The sequence below is a fragment of the Podarcis tiliguerta genome (genome assembly GCF_965153285.1).
Source record: "Podarcis tiliguerta genome assembly, chromosome: 2".
NCBI classification, from domain to species: Eukaryota; Metazoa; Chordata; class Lepidosauria; order Squamata; family Lacertidae; genus Podarcis; species Podarcis tiliguerta.
Genome location: NC_139535.1, coordinates 54673099 through 54700306, shown reverse-complemented (window position 1 = coordinate 54700306; position 27208 = coordinate 54673099). Strand labels below are relative to the sequence as shown.

The 27208-nt window shown below is 42.5% G+C and overlaps 1 protein-coding gene across 3 annotated transcripts; it reads right to left on the bottom strand.

Moving 5' to 3' along the window:
* Positions 1 to 170: 170 nt before the first annotated feature.
* On the bottom strand, positions 171 to 27208 carry IP6K1 (inositol hexakisphosphate kinase 1). 3 transcript variants are annotated; one of them, XM_083429486.1, is made up of 6 exons: positions 27094 to 27208; positions 12539 to 12885; positions 9603 to 9813; positions 9097 to 9269; positions 7871 to 8046; positions 171 to 5763 (listed from the first exon to the last, which is right to left on the bottom strand). In XM_083429486.1, the coding sequence occupies exons 2-6, from the start codon at positions 12759 to 12761 to the stop codon at positions 5257 to 5259; spliced, it is 1290 nt and encodes a 429-aa protein (XP_083285612.1). In that variant the 5' UTR covers positions 12762 to 12885; positions 27094 to 27208; the 3' UTR covers positions 171 to 5256. The 3 variants fall into 3 exon arrangements, with proteins under 3 accessions (XP_083285612.1, XP_083285611.1, XP_083285613.1); XM_083429485.1 differs by lacking the exon at positions 27094 to 27208 and adding an exon at positions 26896 to 27054; XM_083429487.1 differs by lacking the exon at positions 27094 to 27208 and adding an exon at positions 22699 to 23016.

The following is a 27208-nucleotide window of genomic DNA, read 5'->3' as shown; positions in this document are numbered from 1 at the left end:
TGGCTATGCACTTGATTATGTATTTTGTGGTTTTACATTTTGATTTTATTCTGTGAACCGCCCTGAGACCTCCGGGTATAGGGTGGTATATAAATTCAACTAATAATGTGAACTAGGTTATTAAGCCCAGTGGAGTGAAAAAGACCCATAAAAGACACTTGTCCCTCAGCTAAATGTCTAGCAGTTTATTTATATACACATAGGACTTTTTATACACAACAGGAGAGCTAGGGATGCAGTGTATGGAGTACAGATACTGTTATTTCTCATGCCCAAAAGCTTGACTTGGCCCAACAAAATGGCACTGGAATAGACTATGAAAAATATACAAGAAGTTTGTAATGCAATACTGCGTCCCTCCCAGACAAGTCCAAATGAACAGATAGGAACCATTCCTGTAGGGTGCAGTACTGCTCCCTGCTCTCATAGTAACATTTCTTCCCTTTCTGGCAGTTCTCATAGAGACCATTCTGCACCTAGACTTTTCAAAGTATAAAAAACAACATTTTGCTCCTGAGATAAGCATGCAATAGTAAGTACAAATACAACCAACCAAAGTCTGAACCTGACTTGGATGACTCTTTCCAGACTTGCTGTAAAACAAGCAAAATACATAGGCCTATAGTCTCTCTCCCCACAGTCAAAAACAGTCCATGAAACCACCAAAGCTTGTCTCTCCTTTTAAACCCAAATGGTCATAATATTCTGTGGTGACCCTTTCACAGCAAGCAATAAAAGCAGGTTCCCTTGCACTTGTGCAGAGCAGCATATGCCCCCAGGTTGCACCTCCACATTTTTATACCAATAGCAGCAAAATGTGTATTCAGGTGCACTCCAAGGGTTCATGGCAAGTTGCTGGTGTAACTCTCAGTGAGATAACTGGCTAGCTAAAGCATCTCCCCCCCGCCCCCAGCAGAAACTAGTATTTCTGACCTAAAACTACACCATCAAACCCAACCTGTAAGCAGCAGGTAGGCAGGCAAATGTGATCTGGTCTGATTTGTGGTTTGGTCCTCTGAAGAGGGGCAGGATTGATATGGAAACATAGCTGCACGTGTGTTAGGCTAGGGAAATTGAAACTGACATCCAGCCTCTTTCAACAGAAGCCCGGCTACATTTCTTCCACAGACTTCCTTCAGGTGCAGGAACAGATATGGTTAAGAGTTGAATACCTTCCCCGCGTGACACACAGTGGGCCTTCTTTGGGGTCATCTAGACTGAACATTATCCAAAGTGCAACTCTCCATCATTCATAGGGAAATATCTGAGCCAATATTTCTGAAATGTCATGCAGCAGGTCCAGGCTACAAAGGTGCTAGTAAAGAGAAGGTGGCTCCTATTCCAACTGAAAGGGCAAGATCAGTTATTGACAAAAAGCACAGTGCAGTAATAACCTCTAGGTGAGGAGGAAGAGACACTTTCAAGGCAGCAGCTGCCGCCAATACAAAATAAATCCAAGTGCTTATCTGGTGAACTCTCATTTGGCCCTTAATGAAAAGGAACCCCTTACAGTGTGCATTCACCAACGCTAGCAGTTCCTATGTATTGCTAGAGAGATAGCTGGCTATGTATTCCAGAAGGCTGAAAAGCTGATTCATCATCTACATGAAGGCAACTACACAGTACGTGCAAAGTCCTGCTAAAGGAATCAACACTACTGGACATAAAGTGTCAGCAAGCTGTAAGGGCAACAAACAGGATGTGCTGCTCCAGGAGGAACAGACTGGAAGGATTATTTACATGAGTGTCCAGGAGGACCTGAATGTATACAATGCATACAAAATGGCTTTGTTGGACCCAGCGTCCAGAGCAGCACCTGCTTTACAAAAGCCATATGCTCAGTCTCTCACCACTCACCCTTGTCTAGGCATTTTAATGAGCTAAAAACTACTAAAAAGCAACATCCCAGTCTGAAACTACAGGTGAAAGGAGTCAAGTTGTTTTATGTTTAGTTCCTCAAAGCTAACCCCATGTCCTCTTCAGCTATTTTATTTTGCAAAATTATTCTAGAGAACTTCATGACACTTGCAATATAGCTTCCAGTTCTGTAACAACACCCCTAAAATGAAATAATAAGCCTAATTATCTTGAAGGATTTTACAGATAATGAGGTAGAACAGGGAAGTGGCATGTTTGCACGATTGTGTCCAATGACATGTGCCTTTATGGCAAGGTGAATGGCTGCAGTGTAACAACAAATGCTGGGTCTACCTCTGTAAATACATTGCCCCATTTATATATCAAAATGTACTGGGACAATGTACTGTACAAAAACCATTAGACAAACTAGCTTGTTTTGGGTAGATTCAATTCCTTTTGTTTCAGGGCAGAAGAGGGCAAAGGGGATGCACTCAAACATGTGTGACCTGCTTGCCTGAGACCTTTTTCTCTGGCAAGATGCAAGTTTGAACAAACAGTTAACCAAACAGTTGGAAGGAGAGCTGCTGAAGGCAAATATTCTAGTTCATACCTTCTGCTCTGTCATGTTTTTCTTGGTGCCTTTTAGAAGGCACTTTTACTCTACAGAGTTGCTTTCAATCGAAAGCAAATGTCAAGCTGCAGAAACTGATTTTTGCTGCACGCCCAAAGGGATTGCTTAGAAATAACTCTCTGCAAGGAAATCCATTTAAATTTATCTGCCCTGACAGCATGGGTACTTCTCTAACAAACCCTCTAGATGCTTCCGTACAGAGTTTTGCCAGTACATCTCAGTTTCAGCTACTCTAATACCAACAGACTACACACAAGCACGTGTGTGCACATGCAGGCACAAACAGCCCTGCAAGAGGCAACATACAGGCTTGCATCAAATAGAGGAGCATGTTAGTCAAATTAGTTCCATTTGTACTCTGAGCTGGTGGCAAGCAGACCTCTACTAGGAAAAGGCAAATCCCTTCAGACATGCAAGGTGCTCAAGTATGAAGAACAGTCACATCCACGTCCCGTTGCTTAACTTGAAGTTAAAGAAATGAACTTGGAAAGCTTATTGCTATTGAACAAGACTGTGCTTTGCAGTTACGCTGTCTGAAAACTAACCACAATGCTAAAATACCAACAAAACCAAGTCCTTTAATATTTTTGGTTCCTTACGGAGCAAACAGTTATTAGCAACATGAAAACAAAACCTGGCAACAGGAAGGAGAAATGCTATTTACAAGCTCTGGAACTTATGATGAGAAGTTCAGAATGGTCCAGATTTTTTTTAAATGAAAAAAAATATCAAAATGGTGCAATCATTAGAACAGGAAGAAGACGACTCTTTAGAGTGATTTTCTGTATTTTCAGTGTTACTTAAGTAGCTGGTAGACAATATTGAAAAATCCTGTTTATCCAAAACAATACCAAAATTTTGATGCCTCAAAACCATTCTGAAGACTTCAAAAGCTAGGCTCAACAGAAAGCAAACCCGTTCCCTTAAATTCTGGGAATCAAAGATAACATTGGGGAAATGGCGTTGCTCTTTTCTCTGTGAAAATGCCTCTCATTACAGAGGCAATATCTAATACTAATTTCTAAATTGGTCAATGCACAACGGTTGCTCCCCCACCTGCCCTTCAGAACATTCAGCACTGAGTCAACTGCAAATACCTGCTGGCACATCAGCAGCTCCTTGATGAAAGAACCAATACTTTCAAGACAAACCAGTGAAGTTCATACTCGCCCAAAAGGGAGGCACAGATTCAGCACAGGAGCTTTGGGGCAAATGCTACCCCATTACAAGAGCATCTAGTAGTAGAGGTTTACGACAATTGTGGTCAACTTTAATGCCTTGCCATTAGTTCCCTATGGTAGTAAATCGCCTCCCCAACAAAGTGCATGCCCAAGAAGTCTAGTGCATTTGTGTATACTAGGCCTGGTCCTAATTAGAGCAACTAGCCTCCAAGGTCCACAGAACAGCACTTAGGGCCACCACTGCCACCAAGAGCTGCAAATTGTGATTAATCACGCAGTGAACTAATGCTGTCAAGATTAATGCTACAAGCCACCAACACCTCAGCCCACGCAACAGAATCCCATATACGTATGTGGGGCCAGAACGTGGCACAGCTGCATTCAACCCGTCACAAAGTGGAGGAACAAGGCTGGAAACACCAACTCCCTGAGGTGAAAACAAGCACAGGTGGCACTACATTATAAGCCAGACAGACGCTTCCCTCCACAAATCAGGACAGTTTCTGAAAATAAAGACGCCTACTTTTCTCATCAATTACCCCACACAAGTATTTTATTATTGTGGGCGGAACATGTATGGAAGTGTGCTGTCTTGCTAGGAAGCCTCCCTGGAAGGAAGAAGAAAGGGAAACTGCAACAAAATATGGTGCTTGTATCTGAACGAGGTCAGAAAAGAGACTTATTTTATCTACAAAATGGAAAGACGCATGGGTGAGGTGAGGGGGAGTTGGCACCTGATAAGCATCATTAGTTTCACAAAAGCAGCAAGGGATCAACATGAATGTGCTATTAACACTATCCTTAGCCAGCTGAACTCTCCCATGAAGTTCTTGACCAAGACAGCATTGTGAACACCTGACTGGGCCTTTCTGGAATTTGGAGAGTTTCTATCAATGTGCAGGAAATGGTGAAGGGAGGTAGGCCAGCTTCATCAATGGGGTGCAAAGCAAAACCATTAAAGCACTGCACTAGTTTTCCTTTGGTCATTTATTTCCCCATTTGGGATGATCTGATAATGCCCAGATTGGAGAAGATAAATGAAGTATCATCTGTACCCTCTAGAAGAGTCTCTCACATCTGCTCAGGGGCAGCAACAGCAGAGAGGAGTATGTGCAAATCATGTGCCTCGATCAGCCCCATAAGTAATGTTAGCTTGTATCTGAATGCCCTTTCCAAACGAAAGAAGAGAGGTTCAAACCACTGGTTCTTGATGGAAGGCTGACAAGGAAGAGGGACACTGGAATCCCAAAATCTACACCACTAGACCATCACCCCTCTTCTTTCCCATGGGGTCAGTCTCCACATTCCTAACAGACATGATCACAGGGCTGTACTGAACAAATGCAACGCCCTAGATATAAATGCCCAATACTGGGGTCCATGGGGTTTGTTTCTCCTGCAAGAAGTCCAGGCCAGGATAGTCAAAGCCATTTTGCCAGGATCGTCCAGGATATCTTGTCCTTTGATGTTAAACACACTGGAGCAACAGAATATTTTCAAAGCAGCAGTCTGCTTTTTCTGTAGGGGTGGTGGTCCTGTCTGTTTCTATCAATGAGGGACAAACTTGAGGAGCCCAGCCCAAGGCTACTGGTTCTCATCCCGCATCTGTTCCATTATGTTGATAAGGCTCTCTAGTCCAAACACATACCCCATGTCAGGGCCATCATGTACAGTGGGATCATCTCGAAAGCCTTTGAATGTGCTGTGTGCAAAGTCTATCATACGTACATCTACCTTGGGCTGGAAACTGACTGCCTCTGTGCTGCTGGCATCTTGTAGGCTCTCTGGGAGAGAGATGTCCACTTGTTTCAGGCGCATCTCTGCCCTGCGCTCCATATATGTCTCCGACCGGTTGTCCTTCCCATCATAGATGATGAGCAAGGAGCTGGAGTAGAAGCGATAGGAGGCCTGCCTCTCCAGGACAGACTTCAGGCTTTGCAGTTTGCTAAGGATGGGCTCAAACAGGTCCTTTCGTAGCTCTACTCCATTGTGCAGATACTGGTAGAGGGCATTGCGAAAACCCTCAATGGAAAGACCTCTGCCGTAGTATTTATTCCTGCACAAATAATGGCCTGTATCCAGCTGATATACCTATGATAGAAAAAAGTCATGTATTAGTCTACAAAGAACAGTCAAACGTGTACTGCATGAAGCTACAAAGCAGTAATGATCAGCTATGCTTTTCTGCAGTAGCTCATGGAAGCCTTTGCATCGTCATGAGAATTGTTAAAAAAAGAAGCATCAAACTAGTTCTAGTCCCTGCTGTGCCAAATTAAAACATTACAAGGACTCGGTTCTCCATAGGTTAGGACACATTCCAGAGTCAGAACAACCAAAGTGGAGCAGGACTCAAGCACACTTAAAGAGGAAAAAGTGGACTAGCAGCCAAAGTAAAAATGGCAAACTTCAGCAGTATACCTTTGTTGTATCCTCAAAGAATTCTGAAATATTGTACATTATGCTGGCAAGGTGTTAAGATATGGGTGGAAGCTTGGGTACTCCCATATAAGAGAAAAGTCTCTTCAACTTCCTTCCTAAATATGATACAGTATAACTGGACACTGTATAACACCCTGCTGGATAAAGTAGCCCAAAAGAAAATTCGAGGCTGGCTAAATGCCTCATGTTAAACAATAATTGTTTGGAGCACCCTTGTAGTTGAATAAAACACCCTGAGCAAAATTATAATTAATATTACATTTATTTATACCCCGCCTTTTTTTCCTGATGGGACTCAAGGTGGCTCAAGTCACAGAAATCAACATTTCCTTCAAAATAAGTCCAAATGCAGCTTGATGCAGAATCATGGCTGTCAGTAAAATTAGTAGGATATTTTAATAAAAGCAAGATACGTATTTCAAATGACCACCATCCAGCAGGGGGCACCAGCATCCATGCTATGAAGGCATGCTAAACCAACAGGAGAGTATTTACAACACTCAAAGCAAGGGACACCTAACTGACACCCTGACCAATGCAGATGTTCTGTGCTTTCTTTGTGCAAGGTGTCACCACCCGTTTTGAACAAGAGAGCCCCATACGGTTTCAAGATTGTTGAAACTTCTGTTCATCCTTGCCCATTAAGGTAAAGGTAAAGGGACCCCTGACCATTAGGTCCAGTCGTGGCCGACTCTGGGGTTGCGGCGCTCATCTCGCTTTATTGGTCAAGGGAGCCGGCATACAGCTTCCGGGTCATGTGGCCAGCATGACTAAGCTGCTTCTGGCAAACCAGAGCAGCGCACGGAAACACCGTTTACCTTCCCGCCGGAGTGGTACCTATTTATCTACTTGCACTTTGACGTGCTTTCAAACTGCTAGGTTGGCAGGAGCAGGTACTGAGCAACAGGAGCTCACCCCATCGCGGGGATTCGAACCGTTGACCTTCTGATCAGCAAGTCCTAGGCTCTCTGGTTTAACCCACAGCGCCACCCGTGTCCCTCTCCTTGCCCATTAGTGGTTTTCAAATATATATGTATCTGAGAAAAAGAGATATTTTCCTATGTCCAAGCCTTCTACTACCTTGGTTCCTCAAGGATCAGAGGTTAATAAACTCAGAGTAAGTCTTACACCCCAAGGAGCGCTATTCCATTCACTAGCATGTAAGAACTACCAGGTGAGTTGCCTATGTTAACCACAGTTCAAAGCTAAGGAAGCTCACTATGACACATGGAGATTGTTTACTATTAAGCTGCTGGTAATATTTGCCACCAACTCCACACACCGAGGGGCAGCCCTATGCTAACTGGGAAGTAAGACAGCAGTCCTATACCCACTTATATTGCAATAAACCTCATTAAAATCAATGGGATTTACTTCTGAGTAGATCTGCATAGGAGTGCATTGTAAATCACTTTATGCTAATGACTGCTAAACATTGCTCCACTCTCTCCCCGCCCCGCCCCCCGCTTAATTGCATACCTGAACATGGGGGATAATGTCACAGATGGGCAGATATTGAAGCATTTTGCAGTCAGTGCTGGAAAGTTTTCAAACCTCTCTATGAAGACTAGAAATGTGCATTTATGGGAGAGAGACTATATTATTATAAATTACACACACAGCTTTTTTAAAAAGGAAGCAGAGATTCTCTGCATTCTAAGCAGTTGCCAAATACTATTACACGCCCCCTTGCACAGGAAGGTATCAGCCCTGGCTATCAATCATGCAACAGAAGTTTTGCTAGCAGCTTATACGGTACCTGCATTCCACAAACCCGTACGCCTAGTGTGGACGAGGTGCTCTGGGCACACTTCTTCATCTGCCGAGCAGCTTTCTCCTCAGATGCATCATCCCCGTGCTGCCTGGTCCCCATTTTCAAGTCAAGCACACAGGGAAATTTGAAATGGTGTACCACGTTCTCCAGTAAAAGGAATTCTAAGGAGCCAGTAAAGGTAAATTTGTTTCTTTAAACTCAGCATTCCTAGAACTGCTTTGATTGGTTTCAACAAAAATTCTAAGACCCCTCTCATTCTAGAAAATGCACTGGTAAAGATCTTAACTCTGACAAAAAAAAAAGAACAAGACAGGAAGAACAAAAACAAATATATGAAACCTCCAACCCCAATGATAAAAGGAATAAACAAGCATTTCATCTTCAGGGGCAGGGGACAAGCCAAGGAAGAGAAAGCCTAGTTTAATACCATAAGAAGAAAAGTTCCTGTTTTTAAAGCAAGAGCAGACTTTCCACTCCAGAACTGATATTTGGGTCCTGGTGCTGGGCTACAGGAGGTGGCCAAACAAGAAAACAGTGACTGAAGTAGGGTTACCAGATGTCCCTGGATTCACCAATCTGTCTCCGGAATGACCCTGGATTCTAATTAAGGTCCCCCGATTTATGCCCAGAGAGTGGCGGCTGTTACAGCGTCGGCAGCTTTGACAATGTCTATGTGCGCATGGCGAGCCCCAGGCAGCAAGCAGCACGCGCCCAAACTACGCTTGCACCCCGCCCCCTGGTCACTCACAGCCTCCCGGAGCAGCTGATAGGCACTTGGGCTGAACTTTGCCCCCCCCCACCCTCCATCCATAACCAAGGAACCTGGCTCTGGTTGCCATGGAAACTACATATGTTTACAAAATGATGCTCCCTACTAATAATCCGGATGCTACTGTTTTTTAACCCCTTGGCTGCTGCAAAAAGGTGTCCTCAGATTCATTGAAAAAAATCTGGTAACCATAGACTGAAGGCCACAGAAAAACACTAGTTATGCCGACTCACAATCCAGCCTACCAGGGCAGGGTAGGTCTTTTAAAGATGAAAATGCTCCAAGCCGGGTTTACTGGCAGGGTGTCAGTCACCCCGAAGGCGCACTCTTCCACTGCCTCCCAAAACAAACAGATGACAGTGGCAGTCAGCCACCCCTCTTAGTCCCCAACAAAGACCTTGTGAGCATGCAGTCAGTATACACTATGCCTTTGGGAGGATACTGTAGAGCTTACGTTCCTTGGACTCTGAGCGCATGCGGCTCAACTGTTGCTTGTGGCAACGCAGACTCCACGGGTTAAATGTGATCTTTTCAGAACTCACGCTGCTATTTCCATCTAGCATCTGAAATGGAACATCTGAATGCCAGCTCTTGAGGCTCTTCGTGTCCTGGAAGCTGTTGGCACAGTATGGTATCACAAATAAGAGCTTTGCTGGGAATTAGATTACAACAGAGATTAGCATTTGGGCTACTAAATTTAGTTGCTTTGCAAGAGTAATTCTGTAGGAGAGGGGGACATTCTGCACCTTTCTCATACTTGCAGTATGAGAGCCTTCTTTGCATAATTGTTAGGGTCTCAGCAAATCGATGTCCAGCGAGCATGTACAAGATTACAGTATCTTTACTGGGGAACATTTTGCCAAAAAAGGGAGTGAAATGTTGTTTAAGGGAAGCAACTTCTGAAAAGCTATGTCTGAACTAAGGAAAAACAACTGAAATACATGGTACCTTTCTGATGTGTCACTGGCCAGTCCAGCTCTCTCCTCTTTGTGCTCACTGCCACTGCCAGACCTGTTGAGGCTTCTGCGAGAGTGTTTGCGACGCGGCTGGTCCCTCTCTGGAACATCTTCCTGCTCCAAGGCTTCACTCTCCACGTAGGGGTATGCTACCAGGTTAATGTAGCCATCACTGTCTCCCTCAAAACAGACAGACACCACACCTGCCAGACACAAGCCACATGTGGCATTCCTCACATGAAATTTCTTAGTAGCTAGGTAACAGCCACAAAAACTAGCACTCTAAGAGGTTGTTGCCAAGGACCATGTAAGGGAGAAAAACAAAATGAAACTATAAGATGGACTCTGTGTGTGTGTGTGTGTGTGTGTGTGTGTGTGTGTGTGTGTAAAGCAGCTATTGTCACATCAACGGTGTATCCAGAAGATGGATCAATTATGGTGTTTGGGCAGGAGGAATTGGCCAGATGCGCTGGGGGGGGGGGGAATTATGTGCAAGAAAGAAAAATTATACACTTTATAAAGTTACAGCTCTTTTGGATTTTGCATGCAACATGTATGTAACAGAGTGGCCCTTGAGAATATATGACTGTCTCTGGTCTACTTGGTGCAACAGCAATAGTTTCTATAACTAAAAGTTTACTACACAGGTAAATAAAATGAGCAGGGTATAGTATCTTGAAAGCACTCGGTTTCAAATTACAGGCTTTCGAAGGTGCCCTTTTCAGACCACCTCCATTTCAAAAAGGAGAAATACAGGGTAGAAATGACATTCTGATGGTAAATAAAAATAACTGTGAAATGTATTTTGGAGTCAAGAGTTTGTCCCATGAAGGCACATTAAGTATTTAAGCACATCTAGTATAGGCTTAGCTCTAGCCATTATCTGCATAGTCTGTGCCCAAAGAGTGCATTCATAAGTCACTCTTGTCCATTTTCTGGCACAGCTTCTTAATATTAACTGGAATGACTCCAGGTTGAGATGCAACCTATTTTCTCTTGTGAGAAAGGCTATTTCAGTATAAATTGAATTTTGTTGTACGTGAATTGAAATTAAGACTGGCTTTCCTTGTCACATTTTCCCAATAGAAAAATGTGCATGATCTTCTGATCCATTCAAGAGTAACTTATTATTAAAGAGTCACCCTCCTTTGCTATAACATGGGGCAGATTGCTTTCTTCTGTGACAGGCTTTTTCTGTACAGCTTCATTTATAAAGAATGATGTGCCTATTCATAACAGCCCATCTGCTTTCTGTATGAATTTAAGAACATTAATTCTTTCTACTTTAGCTTTATTAAACACAGAATTTTTTTTAGTATCAACAGCTTTATAGTCTCTGCATTAAAAATACAGCAGCAGACTACTACAATTGCCCCACCTTCCAAACACCATTTCCAAGCCCTCACAACTTTTGCAAATAACAAATGCTTGGTGTTAGTTATCACAGCTGCAATCCTATAAAGCATTACCTGTAAATTCCACATAAATCAATGGAGTGACTTGGAGTAGATATGTACAGGATAGTACCATAAGGCTGTGCAAGATGTTCTCAGGGCTAAGTAGCTTTAAAGAACCAGACAGCCAAAACAGAGGCAGAAACACAAGTGAAAACAGATAAGATTATAGACACATATACAAAAGAAGGGGGGCGGGAATAAAAGAAGGTGCTCAAGAGAAATCGGCAAGGTTGGGAGCAATATCAGATGCATGTAAGACTTTCTCAAAGGCAGGACAAACATGCTGCAATGCACCATGGGATTTATTTGCACTTCACAGTGCTGCATCTGCCTTGACAACTGACAGGGCCCTAAAGCCCAACCTGACAGGTTCAGTCCTATTGTGGGAGATCTAGACTTGCTAATAGCAGGAGTAGCCAATATGGTGTCCCAGGTGGAAAAAACTCTAGAAAGGCCTAAGCTCCAAGTGGCAGCTACAAGGAAAACTTACCAAGATGGAATGCTTACGTTTTAAAGTTAGAAAATTAACTCTTTCAATATATGGCAAAAGAGGTGATGTGAAAAAGAAATTTCTCTCTTAAGACTCATTTGAAACTACACAAGTAAGGCTCAGTTAATAAACATCAGAATCCTCCATGCAGAACAGCTTTGTGTCCAAAATTACAGGGAGGGGAAAATGCACATTGCCTCAAAGTCTTGTTTTTTAGTTGCCATACTTGCACAAATTTCCACCAGAAAGCAGCATGGTCTTAGTGCCTCATATGTCACTTTCTTCAGGAAACGATGGTCACTGGACCACTCCACTATGAGATTCAAAGGATATAAGCCAGACTTAAGACTAGAACCCTGAGCACAGTCACCGGGAAGTAAGTCCAAGTGAACTATGTAGGGCTTATTTGACTTTGAAACTAAACCCAACTGGGCTTTAGAAGTACTGCCAGCCAGCAATGCCATTAATAAGATTTTACGACTGCCTAAGCATATAAACAAATTGTTCTCATCCATGCATTGTCTGAAAATACATGGGAAAGTTTCACAGTGATCTTATGGATATTATGTAATGAAATAGTTCCATTAGATTTCAATTTGTGCAACGGAACTTCCCTCCCTCTTCTCTCCCTGCACACCCTCAGATCAGATTGGGGGAGCCTTCAGGATAGTTTTATGAGGCATGCGGGAAGAAGAGGGGACTTTTCTGTTGTGCAGCCAGAAGTACTTGCACTAACAGAACTAATTTGTAGGACACCACCCTATGTATACATTCACAGAACAGTTGAAGTTTTTAATGTTTGAAGTTTTATTTTGTTTTTAAGGCTCTACTGAAAGCTGCCCGAGTGGCTGAGAAAACCCAGCCAGATGGGCGGGGTAGAAATAAATTATTATTATTATTATTATTATTATTATTGATAGAAGAGTGCCCTCCAGATACACTAAAATGCTCTGGATTTAAATGAGATTTTAAGGAGCTTACCTTTGTACTCAGGTGTGAATTCCTTCATTTCTGGAGGCAGGGACTCATAGAAGCGCTGTTCTCTGGTGATGAGAGGCTTGCACACAGTGTGGTCATCGTAGCGCATCATGCTGCTGTGGCCGCCCACCTGATGGATGAAAGGCTCCAGAAGGACCCCTCGGCCTCCTGTGTGGGATGCGTTCTTGCCATGCTTCCCCACCTCCATGGTTTGACAAACACACATTGCGTAGGGCACCAGTCGCACACTTGGAGCTGGGGGTGAGCTGCATGGGGTGGAAGGAGGAGTTTCTCAAGGAGCAAAATCTCTACCACTCAGATGTCTTAGTAAGAAAGCATGTGCCAATGGTCTGCAAAACAGAGAATATTGCATAAAACTTAGCCAGTGGTCACTTGCATCAGCCCCAGTACAAAGTCTACCATGTAGCTATGAGTTATACACAGACACACACATGCAGTACTCTTTTTACACACTTCTGTATTTTATCAATGATCTTGACAAGACAATAATTTCTTAAGAGGTTTGTGACCAAAACCGAGAAAGAGCAATGACCTACCAGCTATTCAGAGCAATCTAGATCTTTTAATAAGGTAAGCCCATCCTTTACTTAAAGCATTACTCCTCTATGCCAGCAAGGAATTAGTTCAACAACATCCCATGCCTTCCGTTTGAGCCATCTCATGTACTTGTCCCCAATAAAGCATCCTTCAATTCACGTAAATGTTGAACTGACAGTTAAGTTGTAGAAAAAGGTTCATTGAATAACTGGAAGAAAAGGCGTTTCAAAATAAAAAGTAGGCTTTCATCACTGAAGACGCAACTGTTGCATGTTAGGTGATGTGATCAGGGAAACACTAATTAGTCATGAGGAGAAGGGGAAAGGTCAATGTTTTAGGTCTACCATTTGCTACTAACAAGCAAAGCATAAACACAGAAGAGCAAGGAGCTTGCAAACTGCCTCTCAAGCCTTGGTTTATAATATGAATTTCATGAGTATGTTTTTGACAAGCTTCTGATATAATTTTTGAAAGTCCCCCGCTTTTTACAAAACAGATTGAGCCAACTGTGCCCCAAAGTTGCCCTGAGAGGTGCATGCTTCCTCTCCCCTTTCACAGTAAGGACATGCTTTTGATATTTCAACAGGAGGCTAAAATAGAAGATGACTGAGGTAGACAAAAATGATTTCAGTCTAGTCTAACTGCCAAACAGATTGGTGGCTTCTGCAGAGCTCTAATTTGGCCAGTGATCTTGTGTAAAGCCGATTAGTAAGGGCACTACTTTGGAAAGTCTCATGGCCTCAGGCGAGGATGCACTTGTGATAGCTGTTCTGTTTATCTATGGCTTATATTAAGCTACTGGACACAGTTTGCATTCTGCAAACATAGATATGTCCCTCTTCCCTCGTTGCCAGGTAGGGAACTTGTTAAAGCAAATGAAGAGGGACGTATGTAAGGCCTGTCCCATTTTTCAGACTCACGTGGTTGGCTAGCACTTAAATGCTCCCTTCCCCCAAAAGAGGCTCCTTTCGAGTATGTGATGAAAAAGCTCCCATAGCTTCACATTTCATCCATCTACTTAGCTCACTATGTGAATGACTACTGACCAATATTATGAGGTAGGCTTAACCTCCAAAGTTTAACAATAGTGGTTTGTTTGCCATTTTTAGCTTTCTCCAACAATCAAAATGTTACAAGCTATATGTGTACCAGTTTTTAGCTGGCTGTCCGTTGGTGAAATATCTTCATATGACTGATATGGAACAGTGAATGAACGAGTCAATAAGCACATTTACAAAATAAGTGGCAACAGGGATGAGGGGGTCATTTGGCACCGGCATTTTCTACATGTCACTACCTACACTAGCAACTGCTCAGTTGTTTATCAAGTATCATACACACACCTTCAAAGGAGCTTACAGAACCTGATCTACTGAGCACTCAAAACTCTGGCACTGACAACGAATATCAGCTTGCAGTCCAGGAATGAAGATACTACTCTAATCACAACATAAAATTCAAAAGGTATTTTAATCCAATGTTCTTCAACCTCGTATCCAAATGCTGAACCACTACAACCCTCATTACCCTCAGCTAACTTAGCCAGCTGTCAGTGATGATGGGAATTGTAGCGCAGCACCAACTGGGGACCCAAGGTTGAAGAAGACCGTTGTAGTTGAATAATCTTTTTTAAAGGAAACATTAATACAAGTAATTGTAATCAGTACATGCTACTTTGTAATCCTACACGTATAGCTACTGTAACAAGCTTACAGCTAATACGTTTTGCACTTTGGAATACAGTAGCTTTTTTAAAAGGGTTACAAGACCTAAAAGTTGCCTATGTGAACCAGAGGGTTGGTTCTTACATTACAGCCACCAAATGAATACCACTAGATACATTACGGCACCAAGAGTACTACTAGAGTACTTTAACAAGGTTAAAGAACAGTCACATATTATAGCTGTGAAGTGGACTACGCTTCATCATACTGAAGCATTTCCACTGACATCCATTACGTAAGAATCAGTCCAAGTGCACCAGAATTGCACATTTCTATGCACAGAAGAAATTCAAAAAGAATGGGTTGGGGGTCAAATGGAGCTGTAGTTTTAACTGAGCTTGCCAGTGAATTATTACATTCAGACAAATGTTAATTGAATTTTGAGAGGGAGTTGCTTATTAAGAAACACACAAAGCAACAATACCTGAACAATCTGAAGAGGACACAAAAATGTATGATAAGCTTGGGGGAAGAGACTCTCATGCTGTTTATTGTGTATGAGAGAGGAAAGAGAAACGTCTTAAATTATTCTGGTTTTATAAGATATCTACGGTTGTATAGGCAGAGAAAAATTATCCCCTCTCAAAACAAACCCCTGTATTTCTATTCCATGGCCATTAAGATAACATGAAGATCAGCCAATAAATTCACATCTATGTTTACAAGTTAAGAGCCCAGGTTAATAGTTTCAGTTCTTACCATTTACAAAAGCAGTCTAAAGTGTTTGTAACTCATAACAGGAAGTAGAGAAATGATTTTCACTATTTGGCAATAAGACTTTGAGTGAGAGTTAATGTTTGGGAGTTGAAGTGATAAACCTAGGAACTTCCATTAGCCTTCAACTCTCTGATCCAGTTGTGATGATATATATATTTACAGTTTTCTGCAGACTGCTACATTTTTTTTTCTTTTTTACAGAAAACCTACTTGCTATTGAAAACACTAGCCTGCCTAGTTAGTGCTGTCAAAACAGACCAAAAAAGCAAAAGAAATTGCAAAAGAAGCTGGTTGGCTTGGCAACTATATCAACTGAACATGCCCAAGCATCACCTGCACTTGACCTGAAGGAATTGGTAACAAACTTTGGAGAGGAAAAGGCACACAAGCTTGAAACTTTTAAGAGACTTAAAATTTTAACAATAAAATTCACAAAATTATTCACAATGATTTGTGTGCTAAAACACTTTTTGTATTTGAGAAAGATAATCAAAGATGGTTGCATTATTCTTGCAATTTAAAATAAATTTAGCAGTTTCAAGTTTTGTGCTTTTCATTCCCCCCGTTTTTTGAAAACTGAAGTTAACAATTGGTGTGTGTGTGTACGTGCAAATAGTTAGCCTTGCCTAGGGCACAAAATAGCCTGGCACCAGCACTGTCTCAGCTACATCTGAAACAGTTTATGAGTATTTATGTGTCACAGGAGATCAAATTCTACTTTAGTGGATCATAAGGCTGTCAACAAATAATTGGTAACTGCTGACAGAGCCCATTCCTCCTGACATCTAAACATAACTGAAGACAGGAAGTGTTAAGCGGGTATCATCTAAAACCTGAGATAAGGAGGTTATGGATTAGAAACTGGTGAATTTGGAGTTTTGGGGGAAGAGGGAGACCATCTGATGAGGAAAGAAAAAAAGAGAGAGCACAAGATGTTAGCAAAGTGAGGCTGTCAGTCAAACACAGTTTTCACCATTTCTTAAAGCAAGAAGAACAAAATTTCCTCCAAGGTCCCATTGTCTATGCCAGTCACCTCAACCTTGCACTCTCCAGATATTTTGGACTAAAATCACCATTAGCTTTTGCCAGCACTCCACAGTACGATTGTAAAAGGGACAAAATTGCAGCAGCTTACCTCAAAGACTATTTTTAAAAAACACAGAATTTGAAAATTTAGTGTTAGCAAATGAAAAAACAACGAATTTTATGGGAAATCACTAAACAGAAAGTGGATAGAAAAGTTCATATGGGGAAGTGGAATAGAAAACTACAGAGTTAAGTCCCAGAGGAGATGGGGACATGCCTTTATACGAAAAGCTCACACTTTTCAGTGATAGTCTGCTTTAAAGAAATATGATTCAAAATTAATTGAAGCAGCCTGAAAAATTTGGAAGAGCTATAACAGATGCTTCTATCATATGTGGTGAGAATATGCAAAAAAACCCAACAACCGCCAGATACTAGAAGATAGCGTTAGAAATAAATGATGAACTATTTCAATTCATTTCAGTTCAGTTCAGAGTAGAATTAAAGCCCGTAGACTATATGCTAATTTTATCAAGAGCTGTGTATCAATTGAAAAAAATATTTTAAAATAAATGATCACAATAGCTACATTGCTCTTTGTAAGCACAGAAAAGCAATCAATGTCCTACTACAGTAGACCAATTACAATAGATATAGTATCAAACAGAAGTTATTTGAGCAGCTGGGTTCTGATAATTCAGTATCGAAGACAAAGAAATGATTTCAAGGAAACAGAGGGAGATCGTGTAATACTTTGAAACTGGATGGGGTTGGGAGTTAAATTGTAAGATAAGCATAATGAAAGTAATTTGACGTATAAAGCTGTGCAAATGATATTAATGTGTATTAAATGTGTACATTCTATATAAAGCTTTTCATGAAATAAAAGAGAGGTCAGATCACCTTGTATTCAGCAACAGCTGGTGTGATGCTTAGCTTACACTGAAGAGAGATTTCCCTCTGCTTGAACACTTAGGAGAAATACCATTGTGGAGTCGTGGTATAATAGTGATCCACCAACAGCTGTACCAGCACTTCCCGTCCCATATTTGAGAGAGGTTTTAAAAGTAAACAGCTTATTTAAAGAAAGCCAGTAAATAAAATTAGTATCGCAAGGACTGTGCAGACAAAAATTAATCACATCAAGGAAAATAAAATTCATTAATTTTCTTTCAAAGGCTGGACTGGATGAATCTCAAGCCGGAATTAAGATTGCCGGAAGAAATATCAACTACCTCAGATATGCAGATGACACAACCTTGATGGCAGAAAGTGAGGAGAAATTAAAGAACATTTTAATGAGGGTGAAAGAGGAGAGCACAAAATATGGTCTGAGGCTCAACATCAAAAAAACTAAGATCCTGGCCACTGGGCCCATCACCTCCTGGCAAATAGAAGGGGAAGAAATGGAGGCAGTGAGAGATTTTACTTTCTTGGGCTCCACGATCACTGCAGATGGTGACAGCAGCCACGAAATTAAAAGACGCCTGCTTCTTGGGGAAAAAGTAATGACAAACCTAGACAGCATCTTAAAAAGCAGAGACATCACCTTACCAACAAAGGCCCGTATAGTTAAAGCCATGGTTTTCCCAGTAGTGATGTATGGAAGTGAGAGCTGGACCATAAAGAAGGCTGATCGCTAAAGAATTAATGCTTTTGAATTATGATGCTGGAGGAGACTCTTGAGAGTCCCATGGACTGCAAGATCAAACCTATCCATTCTGAAGGAAATCAGCCCTGAGTGCTCAGGGCTGGAAGGACAGATCCTGAAGCTGAGGCACTCTCTCAAAAGTGTGGATATATTTTGTGGTAATAAACCTGATTACAGGAGCAAGTCAGTTTACTGCAGGTTGCTCAGATCACAAAAGCCTTCAAGTATATATGGGTTGCAGGAAGTCTGCTAACAAGTAGATTCTTTGGAGCCATAGTTTTGATCTTATTCTAAAAGAACAGGCACCCCCAAACTCGGCCCTCCATCTGTTTTGGGACTACAACTCCCACCATCCCTAGCTAACAGGATCAGTGGTCAGGGATGATGGGGGTTGTAGTTGTATACATGGTGCCTGTAAAAGAAGGTATAATATAAAGCACACTTCAAGCGACTCATCCCACCTGCCCTGCACTGTAGCACAGCCCTGTTCTCTGTGCTGCAGGCACTGTTTGTGCCAAGGTTTTGCTGCCACAAATAAAGTGCAAAAGCAGAAAGAAGACTGCAACCAAAGAACTGGCTGGTTAGTCCAAATCAATATGAAATTCATTCATTCATGACTTTCTGGCACATGATGCCCACTTAGGGTTGGCATGTTACAATGCTACAGTGACAACTGGAGTCATAATTTGTAGAATTCCCTTACAGTGGTACCTCGGGTTAAGTACTTAATTTGTTCCAGAGGTCCGTTCTTAACCTGAAACTGTTCTTAACCTGAAGCACCACTTTAGCTAATGGGGCCTCCTGCTGCCTCTGCGCCGCCGGAGCACGATTTCTGTTCTCATCCTGAAGCAAAGTTCTTAACCTGAGGTACTATTTCTGGGTTAGCGGAGTCTGTAGCCTGAAGTGTATGTAACCCAGTGTATGTAAATAAATAATAATAGTGAAGTGTATGTAAATAAATAATAATAGTAATTATTATTATTCCCATGGAATTTGGCATACTTATGCTTGCTGAAAGCAAAGAGGCAAGGGGCAAATTGCAAGGGCAGTCTGACTGCTCCAGGACTTGGTCACCAAGATACTGTTGCCCTTTTACGCTGGAGAAACAAAAGCTGTGTTTGCTGTGTGTATGGTTTCAATTTCTCTTTGCCTTAAAAAACCCAACTGCCACATGTGATACCCCACTTTTTGTATCTCTTGTCTCTTTCCTACTGGAAAAGTTTCTGAAAGCCATCCTTAACATGCACTTCCACAATATGTGGCAGCAATTTTTTTAAAAAAGAAGAATGGATCACCTCTCAAATCACACCGCAACCACAGACAGAAAACTGATACCAGCCAAACACCTGTTAAAACTGTAACCTCTTTTTTTCTTTTAAGAGATTCCAATTCTGGGGATCTATAAAACTTACGCTTCCAGTTACAGTTATGGAAACTCCTGTGCTCTTATTCTCCCCTCTGCCCTGCTCCCACCCCTCACATATAACATTTGTATTTTCTTATTCCTAAACTAGTTGAGAACCAATAATATTTCAGAGGTCTGGTCTCTTTGCAAGCATGAGCAGAAGTTGTCCTTATGGTAGTCACAATGCATCATATTTATACAACAGCCTTTGAGCCATGACATAGCAAAGCCATTGTGTGGGAAGACCCAAATTTTGCCAAAGGGCCATGCTAGTGACTTGGCATAACTCCTAACAGGAAATGAAATGATTTTCTACTGCTCTTGCTTTCCACAGAAATGTGTCTCAAAACTCTGTGCATAATATTCACTTTTTATAAGATTCCTAAGTTACATATATTGTGCCAGATTAATGGCAGGGAAGCAGTAGAAGGAAGAAGAGGAAAAGAGTCCACAAGTTTCACAATCTTCAGTGAGTACAGGCTTATTAGCACTAATTTGCAATAATTTTCAGAAAATTTCCATCCTCCTGCAGTCCCAACAACACTCTAAGTATAGATTCTGCTCCTACTCTTCTGAGGTGATGATGGATTAAAAGCTTAGATCCTTCCACAAAAAAGCTCAGTAACAATATTTTGAGAAAGCTTTCCAATAGAACTTTTGTTTTTCAGAAATGGCGCCATGTTACAAATGTTCAAATGGAGAGAGGCTTGCTGTCAGATAACATTCAGCCCAATTCTAGACAAATGGGTCCTCACTGTATTCAATGAGTGGGATTCAACTAAGTTGTTGCATGCACAGAATGGGAGCTGCTTGTGCTATGCGTCTTCAGAGGGTTGGAAAAACCCCCGGAACAGATTTAAGAGGTACATGGGGGCAGTGTAAAAACTGAGATATGAAAGCTAGGAGCTAAATGGCACCTTAAACCTAGGTTATGGGCACAACAATGGAATGTCTAGGTGCACTTTTTTATAACAAGAATACAAAGCTTAAAATGAATGAACTGCAGCTAAAAATCTTATGTTCATGTTTCACATGGTCTAGTCCTCATCTGAAGACTGCAAAAAACAAAGCCATGCTTCCCCTGCCCGTCCCGGCCCCTAATATTCTTAAGAGGGTCTGTTCTCCATACTTCAGGAAGTGCCTGGAAGTGGGGAGGCAGAAAAGGGTCCTCCTTTCCTTCAGCACTGTGCAGTTTTAATCTGAAATCTTTATGCACAGTACTGCGCCCAGAGCTCAGAAACTGCTTGCGCTAATTAAATTCCCTGTTACAAAACACACTAGAACAATGGGAGTTTCAAACGCTGATGGGGGGCACACAAGAGGAGGAGTGGGGAGTCTCAATGCTCATGTGGAACTCATTCTATGCCCCCATACCTCACTTAGCACATCACTGAATTCTACCTAATAGACTTTACCCAAAGACAGGTGTGCACAGGATTATAGCTTCATGTACACCAAGAAAAGATATAGGCACTTCAAGAGCATTGCACTGAGAGCAAATTTTATAAATTTTACTCAAATATTATCAACAAAAGCATGCTGTGGCCAACAGCCGGTAAATTCTATTTTGATATTTGTCACACTGTTAGGAAACAGAGGGAGCAGCCTAAGAATTCATGTCAATTTTAATTAAGATTTATCCTATCTTACAAGTCAGTCCAAGGGCAGTTTACAATTTTTAAAAAGAAAACTGCAAAAAGAAAAAGCCCCACCTAAACACGATGGGCTATCCACGTTTATCTGGCACCAATTATCTTCCCAATTATCTTCTTGTCTGCACTGTCTGCAGAAAACAGCCTCCAATGGATCTTCATTAAGGAGTTCAAACACCAGAAAGTTACTGCAAACTTCTATACACCCTTATAATTGACAGTTATTTTTAAAAATATTTGAGTTCCACCCTTTATTACGGTATTCAAACAACAAAAACAAAATTCAATTAAAAACAGATAAAAAATAAAAGCAATAGATTAATCTCAAAACAGACTAAAATTAGCAATTATGGGTTCTATACATAAGTACAGTGGTACCTCTGGTTACAAACTTAATTCGTTCCGGAGGTCCATTCTTAACCTGAGGCACCACTTTAGCTAATGGGGACTCCTGTTGCCGTCACGCCGCTGGTAAGCAATTTCTGTTCTCATCCTGAGGTAGAGTTCTTATCCCGAGGTACCACTTCCGGGTTAGCAGAGTCTGTAACCCGAAGTGTTTGTAACCCAAGGTACCACTGTACTCACGCCTTGAATTCAGCTAAGAAGCAAACAGGTAGCCAATGGAACTCTTTTATAAATGGTGAAATATCAGCAAGATGAGACATGCCAGTCAGAATACTGGCTCCCATATTCTGTACCACGTGATACAGGGAAGATAGAAGTGGCATCACCTAAGCAGAGACTATGATTGAATTACTGTTGTGGCCAATTATGTAAGCAATGTCATTTCTGCACTACTTCAGGCCCTTTCAGTAATATATATGTATAATAAAAGCAAAAACACACAACAGTGGAAATTTACAGTAAGAAAGATAAAGCTTAAGATAGTTTAGGCTAGGGTTGCAGCTTTTATCAAAAATTTAGAGATGCTGTACAGGTAGGAACCAATGCTTAAAGCCAAGCACAGACAATTTAATGTCAACAAGAACTCAATTATGCTCAAATTTCTGCCTCACATTTCACTCATAGGGTACCTAACTACAAAAAGATTCACCTTTCATCTGACCCACTAAAACACCAATGATTAATTTATAGCTCATTCTATCACAGAGGCTTGGGAAGTTTATCAATATATTAAGAAGCATGGATGTCTGCTATAGTATCTCAGGCAAATGCAATTACAGTAGAACCTCGGGTTACGAATGTGATCCGTGCGGTAAGCACATTCACAACCCGCAACACCGCGTCTGTGCACATGCAGGTCACGATTCGGCGCTTCTGCGCATGCGCCGAAATCCGGAAGTAACCCATTCCGGTACTTCCAGGTTTGGCACAGTGCACAACCCGAAAACACATAGCCTGAAGCGTCTGTAACCCAAGGTACCACTGTAAAATACAACTTGGTTAAAAACAGAAAATGATAACCCTACCTTCCCACCACTTTCCATAGCCAGCCAAAAGTGTACAACTCCTGAAATACGTTCTCTGGCTCTGATAAATTTTCAGGAATTCAAATTTGCGAAGAAGCAACACCACCAGCCTTTAATGCTCATTTTTTGTTTCAATATGACACATGGATAGTAACAAAGAGAAGTGTTTTTAAATGATACCGGAAATAAACAAAATATGATGGTTAGCATGCGTGGGTGAGTTTGGGGAGGTTTTTTTTACATAAAGGGCAGCCACAGAGGAACCTAAACTATCTTAGGACCACGGAGAGGAGTTTAACACTTCCTTTGCCCACCACAATTCTGACAAGTTGCTATTTGAATGTCAAAGGAAGTTCCCATTGGCTAACCCATTGTGATAGAACACATGGGCTCTGGCAGCCTGTTTTGCATGTGCCCTACCCATTTAGCGTGTAGATTTGAACCAGCACCTTGAAATCTGCTTGGAAAATGATGCTGCAGCTGCAGAAGCACTAACATATAATGCTACCAGTCTTCCATCCCATCAAAAAGAGGGATATACTAGTTCAGAGGTTTTCAACCTTTTTCAGTCCATGGCTCCCTTGACCAGTTATATTCTTCCTGCCCTGTGGGGCTCAAGAGCCCAGTTATGTCACCCCTTGCCTGCAGAGCTGGAAGCCTCTCACCCTTTTTCAAACATGTCCCTTGTGGAGTGTTCCCTGAGCCTCCTCTCCCCTCTCCTTGGGAGTCCTTAAGACAGCAGCAGCTGCTGCTAACCCTGGTATCTGAGCTGCCCTGAACTGCCCCACAGGGGCCTGGGAAGCACCCCCTGGTCAGCCCCAGAGGCAGCATTCACCTGGGGAGCTTGTAGCCAGGGCTGCTGCAATGAACAGCTGTGCAAGCCTTTGGGAGGCAGATGTGAGAGGGCATCAGAAGAGGGAGGGAAGGAAAGAAGGACAGAGGCCTGTGTTGCCCGCGGCACCCCTGACCATCATTCAAGACACCCCAGGGTACCACAGCACACTGGTTGAAAACCAATGTACTCGTTAGTCACTAAAGGCAACTACATGCAGAGCATATTGCAGCCATTCCTCTTACATTACAATGGCTGGTTTGTATCCAAAAAGTCTGAGTGTAACCTTCATACCAAATCCAAGTTGATGAAAAGCACTCATATTTCTGAAACCTAAATTCTTTGCCAAGTTATCAACCTAACCTAATTAAAATGAGTTTTCAGGATGAATAAAATATAAATTGCAAGGTACCCACTGCACTAAAAACTGCAGATCGTAGTTAATAACTATGATCCTTGGGCTGCAAAGGTTACCTTAAAAGAAATAATAGAATCATGGAATTGTAGAGTTGAAAGGAACCATGAGGGTAATCTAGTCCAACCCCTGTAATGCAGAAATATTTTGTCCAACATGGGGCTTAAACCCACAACTCTGAGATTAAGAATCTCATGCTCTACTGACTGAGCTGCAGTGATCTTTCAAGCAGCATTAAATATTTCCTTGTTGGTGTATTTTTTAGTGAAATATACTTTCAATCATCTTAACTTTGATTCCTGACATAATCATTTACTGAATGCATGTATCTCTGCAAATTTAACACACACAGCTAGTTATAAATAGGTTCCGCTGTGGGCATTTTTTTGCTTGTATAACAAAATTCATCAGCTGATTTTAGGCGAATTGACTTCCTCCTGTAAGAAAAGCATTAACTTAAAGGCTATACAAGAGGGTTGGAGTATCCACGCAAAACCGCTTAACTTAAGTGTCACCTATACTGTGCAAGCTCCCCTGCACCAAAATTTTGAATTATGGCTCAAGCTACTATGTTAAGTAAAAACAAATGTTATAGCAAGTGAGAAAACACTAATATACTAGACTGGAGATTGGGAATCTTTTTCAGACCAAAGCCTGCATTCCTTCATAGACAACCTTCCAGGACCCATATGCCAGGAGTGAGAGGGGCCAGAGACAAAAGTTGGTGGGGCAATTTATTTATCATAGTTGTTAGTTACTCTTTTCATGGAAGGATCCAAATAAACTTACATTGAAACCAATTAATAACATCCAATAACAATCTAACAACACAGCTACACAGATAAAGCAGATAGGGACTAACAGATCCCACCACAATGCCATCCTTCAAACAATGTTATAAACTCAGATATAAAAGCTAATCGCCAAACGGCACCTTAAACCTAGGCTACAGTCGCCATAAAAGAATATCTAGGCACCATTTCTCCCCCAGCGAAATTTAGTATTAATACTATTCATTTTATTTCTATAACACTTTCTACCTTAATGAAAAAAAATTCTCAAAGCAGTTTACAACACTTGGAAACAACAAATAAAACAATTCAGAATAAAACAAATTCAATCTTCAAGGAAAATATTTCAGATCCTTCTCTAAGTAACATTTTGCTTTCCCCATATTTATGTACCTACTTAATTTATATAGCTGCCCCATAGCAGAAGTACTCTAGGAAGTCAGGGTGGTGTAGTAGTCAGGGTGTCGGACTAGGTCCTGGAAAATCGGGGTTTAAATCCCCACCATGTCATGTAGCTCACTGGGTGACCTTGAAGTCTGTCACAGTCCCCTTAACCTACCTTACACGGTCGTTGTAGGGATTAACTGAGGAGCAGGTGAACCATGTAGTCCTTGGAGAAAAAGGTGGGATATGAATGCAGTAAATAAGCTCTTCTGCTTACCTGCCTAAGAAGGCTGGAGGGGCCAGACAGATGGAGATGTCAGTCGCCAACCTGGCACCCAGAGATCTCCACATGGTCGCAACTGGACCAATGCCGGTCACAAAACACACCTGGTGCCTGGAGTATTTTGAACACTGTCTTCAAATTAAGGGCCAAACACCCAGATAAAGAGAAAACGTCTTTGCCTTGTGCCCAGAAATAAAGACGATACCAGTTGTGTCTCCCTAGGGATAGCATTCCACAAGTGTGAAGGGGCCACTACTGAACAGACCGAGTAGTTTTTACTTTTATATAGTAGGCTACATGTGAGCCACACAAAAGTCAAAGGTTCCTACACACCACCCCCATCTCTACATCCAGGCAAGCAAAAGGCAGAGTCACAGCTCAAAGACACATTCTTGTCAGGCAAAAGCCCTTGAGGAGTGCGCAGAGCAGTCAATGTGTGCTGCAGCTTTGAGAGAAGGCCTGTTTATGGGTCTAGCCTGGGGAGAGTCCCAAGGGCCAGTCCCAGAGGTCTGAAGGGCCACATTCAGTCTCTGGGACTGAGATTACCCAACCCTATACTAGAACAAGATTTGAGTGGTGGGAAGAGAGAAAATATTAAAATGCAAAGTTATTACTTGTCCAGTTCCAGCACAATTCCCTACATGTGGTTCTATGTTAAGGATGATCCATCAAAGTCAGTTGTTGGACACTTACTGCCTACAGAGCCTTCTGCTACTCCCAGAGTTCCCTGGATTGGGGCCAACATACTTACTTAGTAAGGTCCAGTGTGCCAAGCAGTCGCCTTCTGTTGAAAACCAACACCATTTCCCAACGGACATGGTGACCTCTGGGATTCAACCTGTCACCTCGTTAAAGGCTTTTCCCAGGCAGCGGAGGGGAGGGAGAGAAAAACGGCTTGAGCGAAGCCCCCCCTCCCAATTTCTCGTGCAGCAGCTTCTGACTCCAAGCTACACACACATCCCAAATGGGCCTCGTCTAATGATGTCAACCACTAAGAGGAGCAACGCGCCGTGTATTCACCAGAAAGCCCGCTTCCAAAACAAACGGTTGAACGAAGCCAACCTGGCGCCGCGTCTCCATCGGGGAGGAAAGGATCCGGCAGAACCAGCAAAAGCGGCAGCCCAGAAGCCCGTCGAGAACGAAGACGAATGGCAGACCGGGCTGCCTGGCAGGAGAGCCGCTTCCACTTCCCATTTTGTAACACCCTCCGCCTCCCCCCCCCCAATGGAAAGACACCTGCGCAGGATCCTTCCCTCGGGGGGCAGCCCCAGAAGCCCTCACGGACCCACCACACCCACCAGGGAGCCTGGTCTCTCTTCTCAGGCGCCGCTGCCTCGCCTCAGCCCCCACCGAGCTCCTTCCTTCTCCCCCCCGCCGACCGGCCTCCTCTTCCCCCTCCCGACACTCATTCAGATCCGAGCCGAGAGAGGAAGAGAGGCGCCCTCCCCTTCGCCTCCCGCGCACAAACCCCGCTTCCGAGACCGACACTTACCAAGGGAAACTTCTCCCTGCCCGGCCGGGGGGCGCTGCTTCTCGGTCCCCCCAGGCCGGCTTCAAACACTGCCCTCACCCGCTCCCTACGGTTCGAATCAACAACAAGATGGCGGCGCCGGGAAGGTGGGCATTCTGCCGTCATAGCAACCGTGTTGTCCAAGGTCCGCCTTCCTAGGAGGATAATCCAATCACGTACCGATATGTTCCTGGCGTTGTGCTGCTCCTCATTCTGATTGGATGGTGTAATCGTCACTCTTCTTAATTCTCCACACCTCCTTCGGCAGGAACCCCCGTCTTCAGTTTTCCGACGC

What these genes read in the sequence shown, in the direction of transcription:
- IP6K1 (XM_083429486.1), bottom strand. Translation starts at nt 12,761, where the DNA reads ATGTGTGTTTGTCAAACCATGGAGGTGGGGAAGCATGGCAAGAACGCA. An exon ending in ATTCACACCTGAGTACAAAG is followed by an intron (nt 9,814 to 12,538) that starts GTAAGCTCCTTA and finishes TGTGTCTGGCAG; the next exon opens with GTGTGGTGTCTGTCTGTTTT. An exon ending in CAAGGAACGTAAGCTCTACA is followed by an intron (nt 8,047 to 9,096) that starts GTATCCTCCCAA and finishes CTGGCTCCTTAG; the next exon opens with AATTCCTTTTACTGGAGAAC.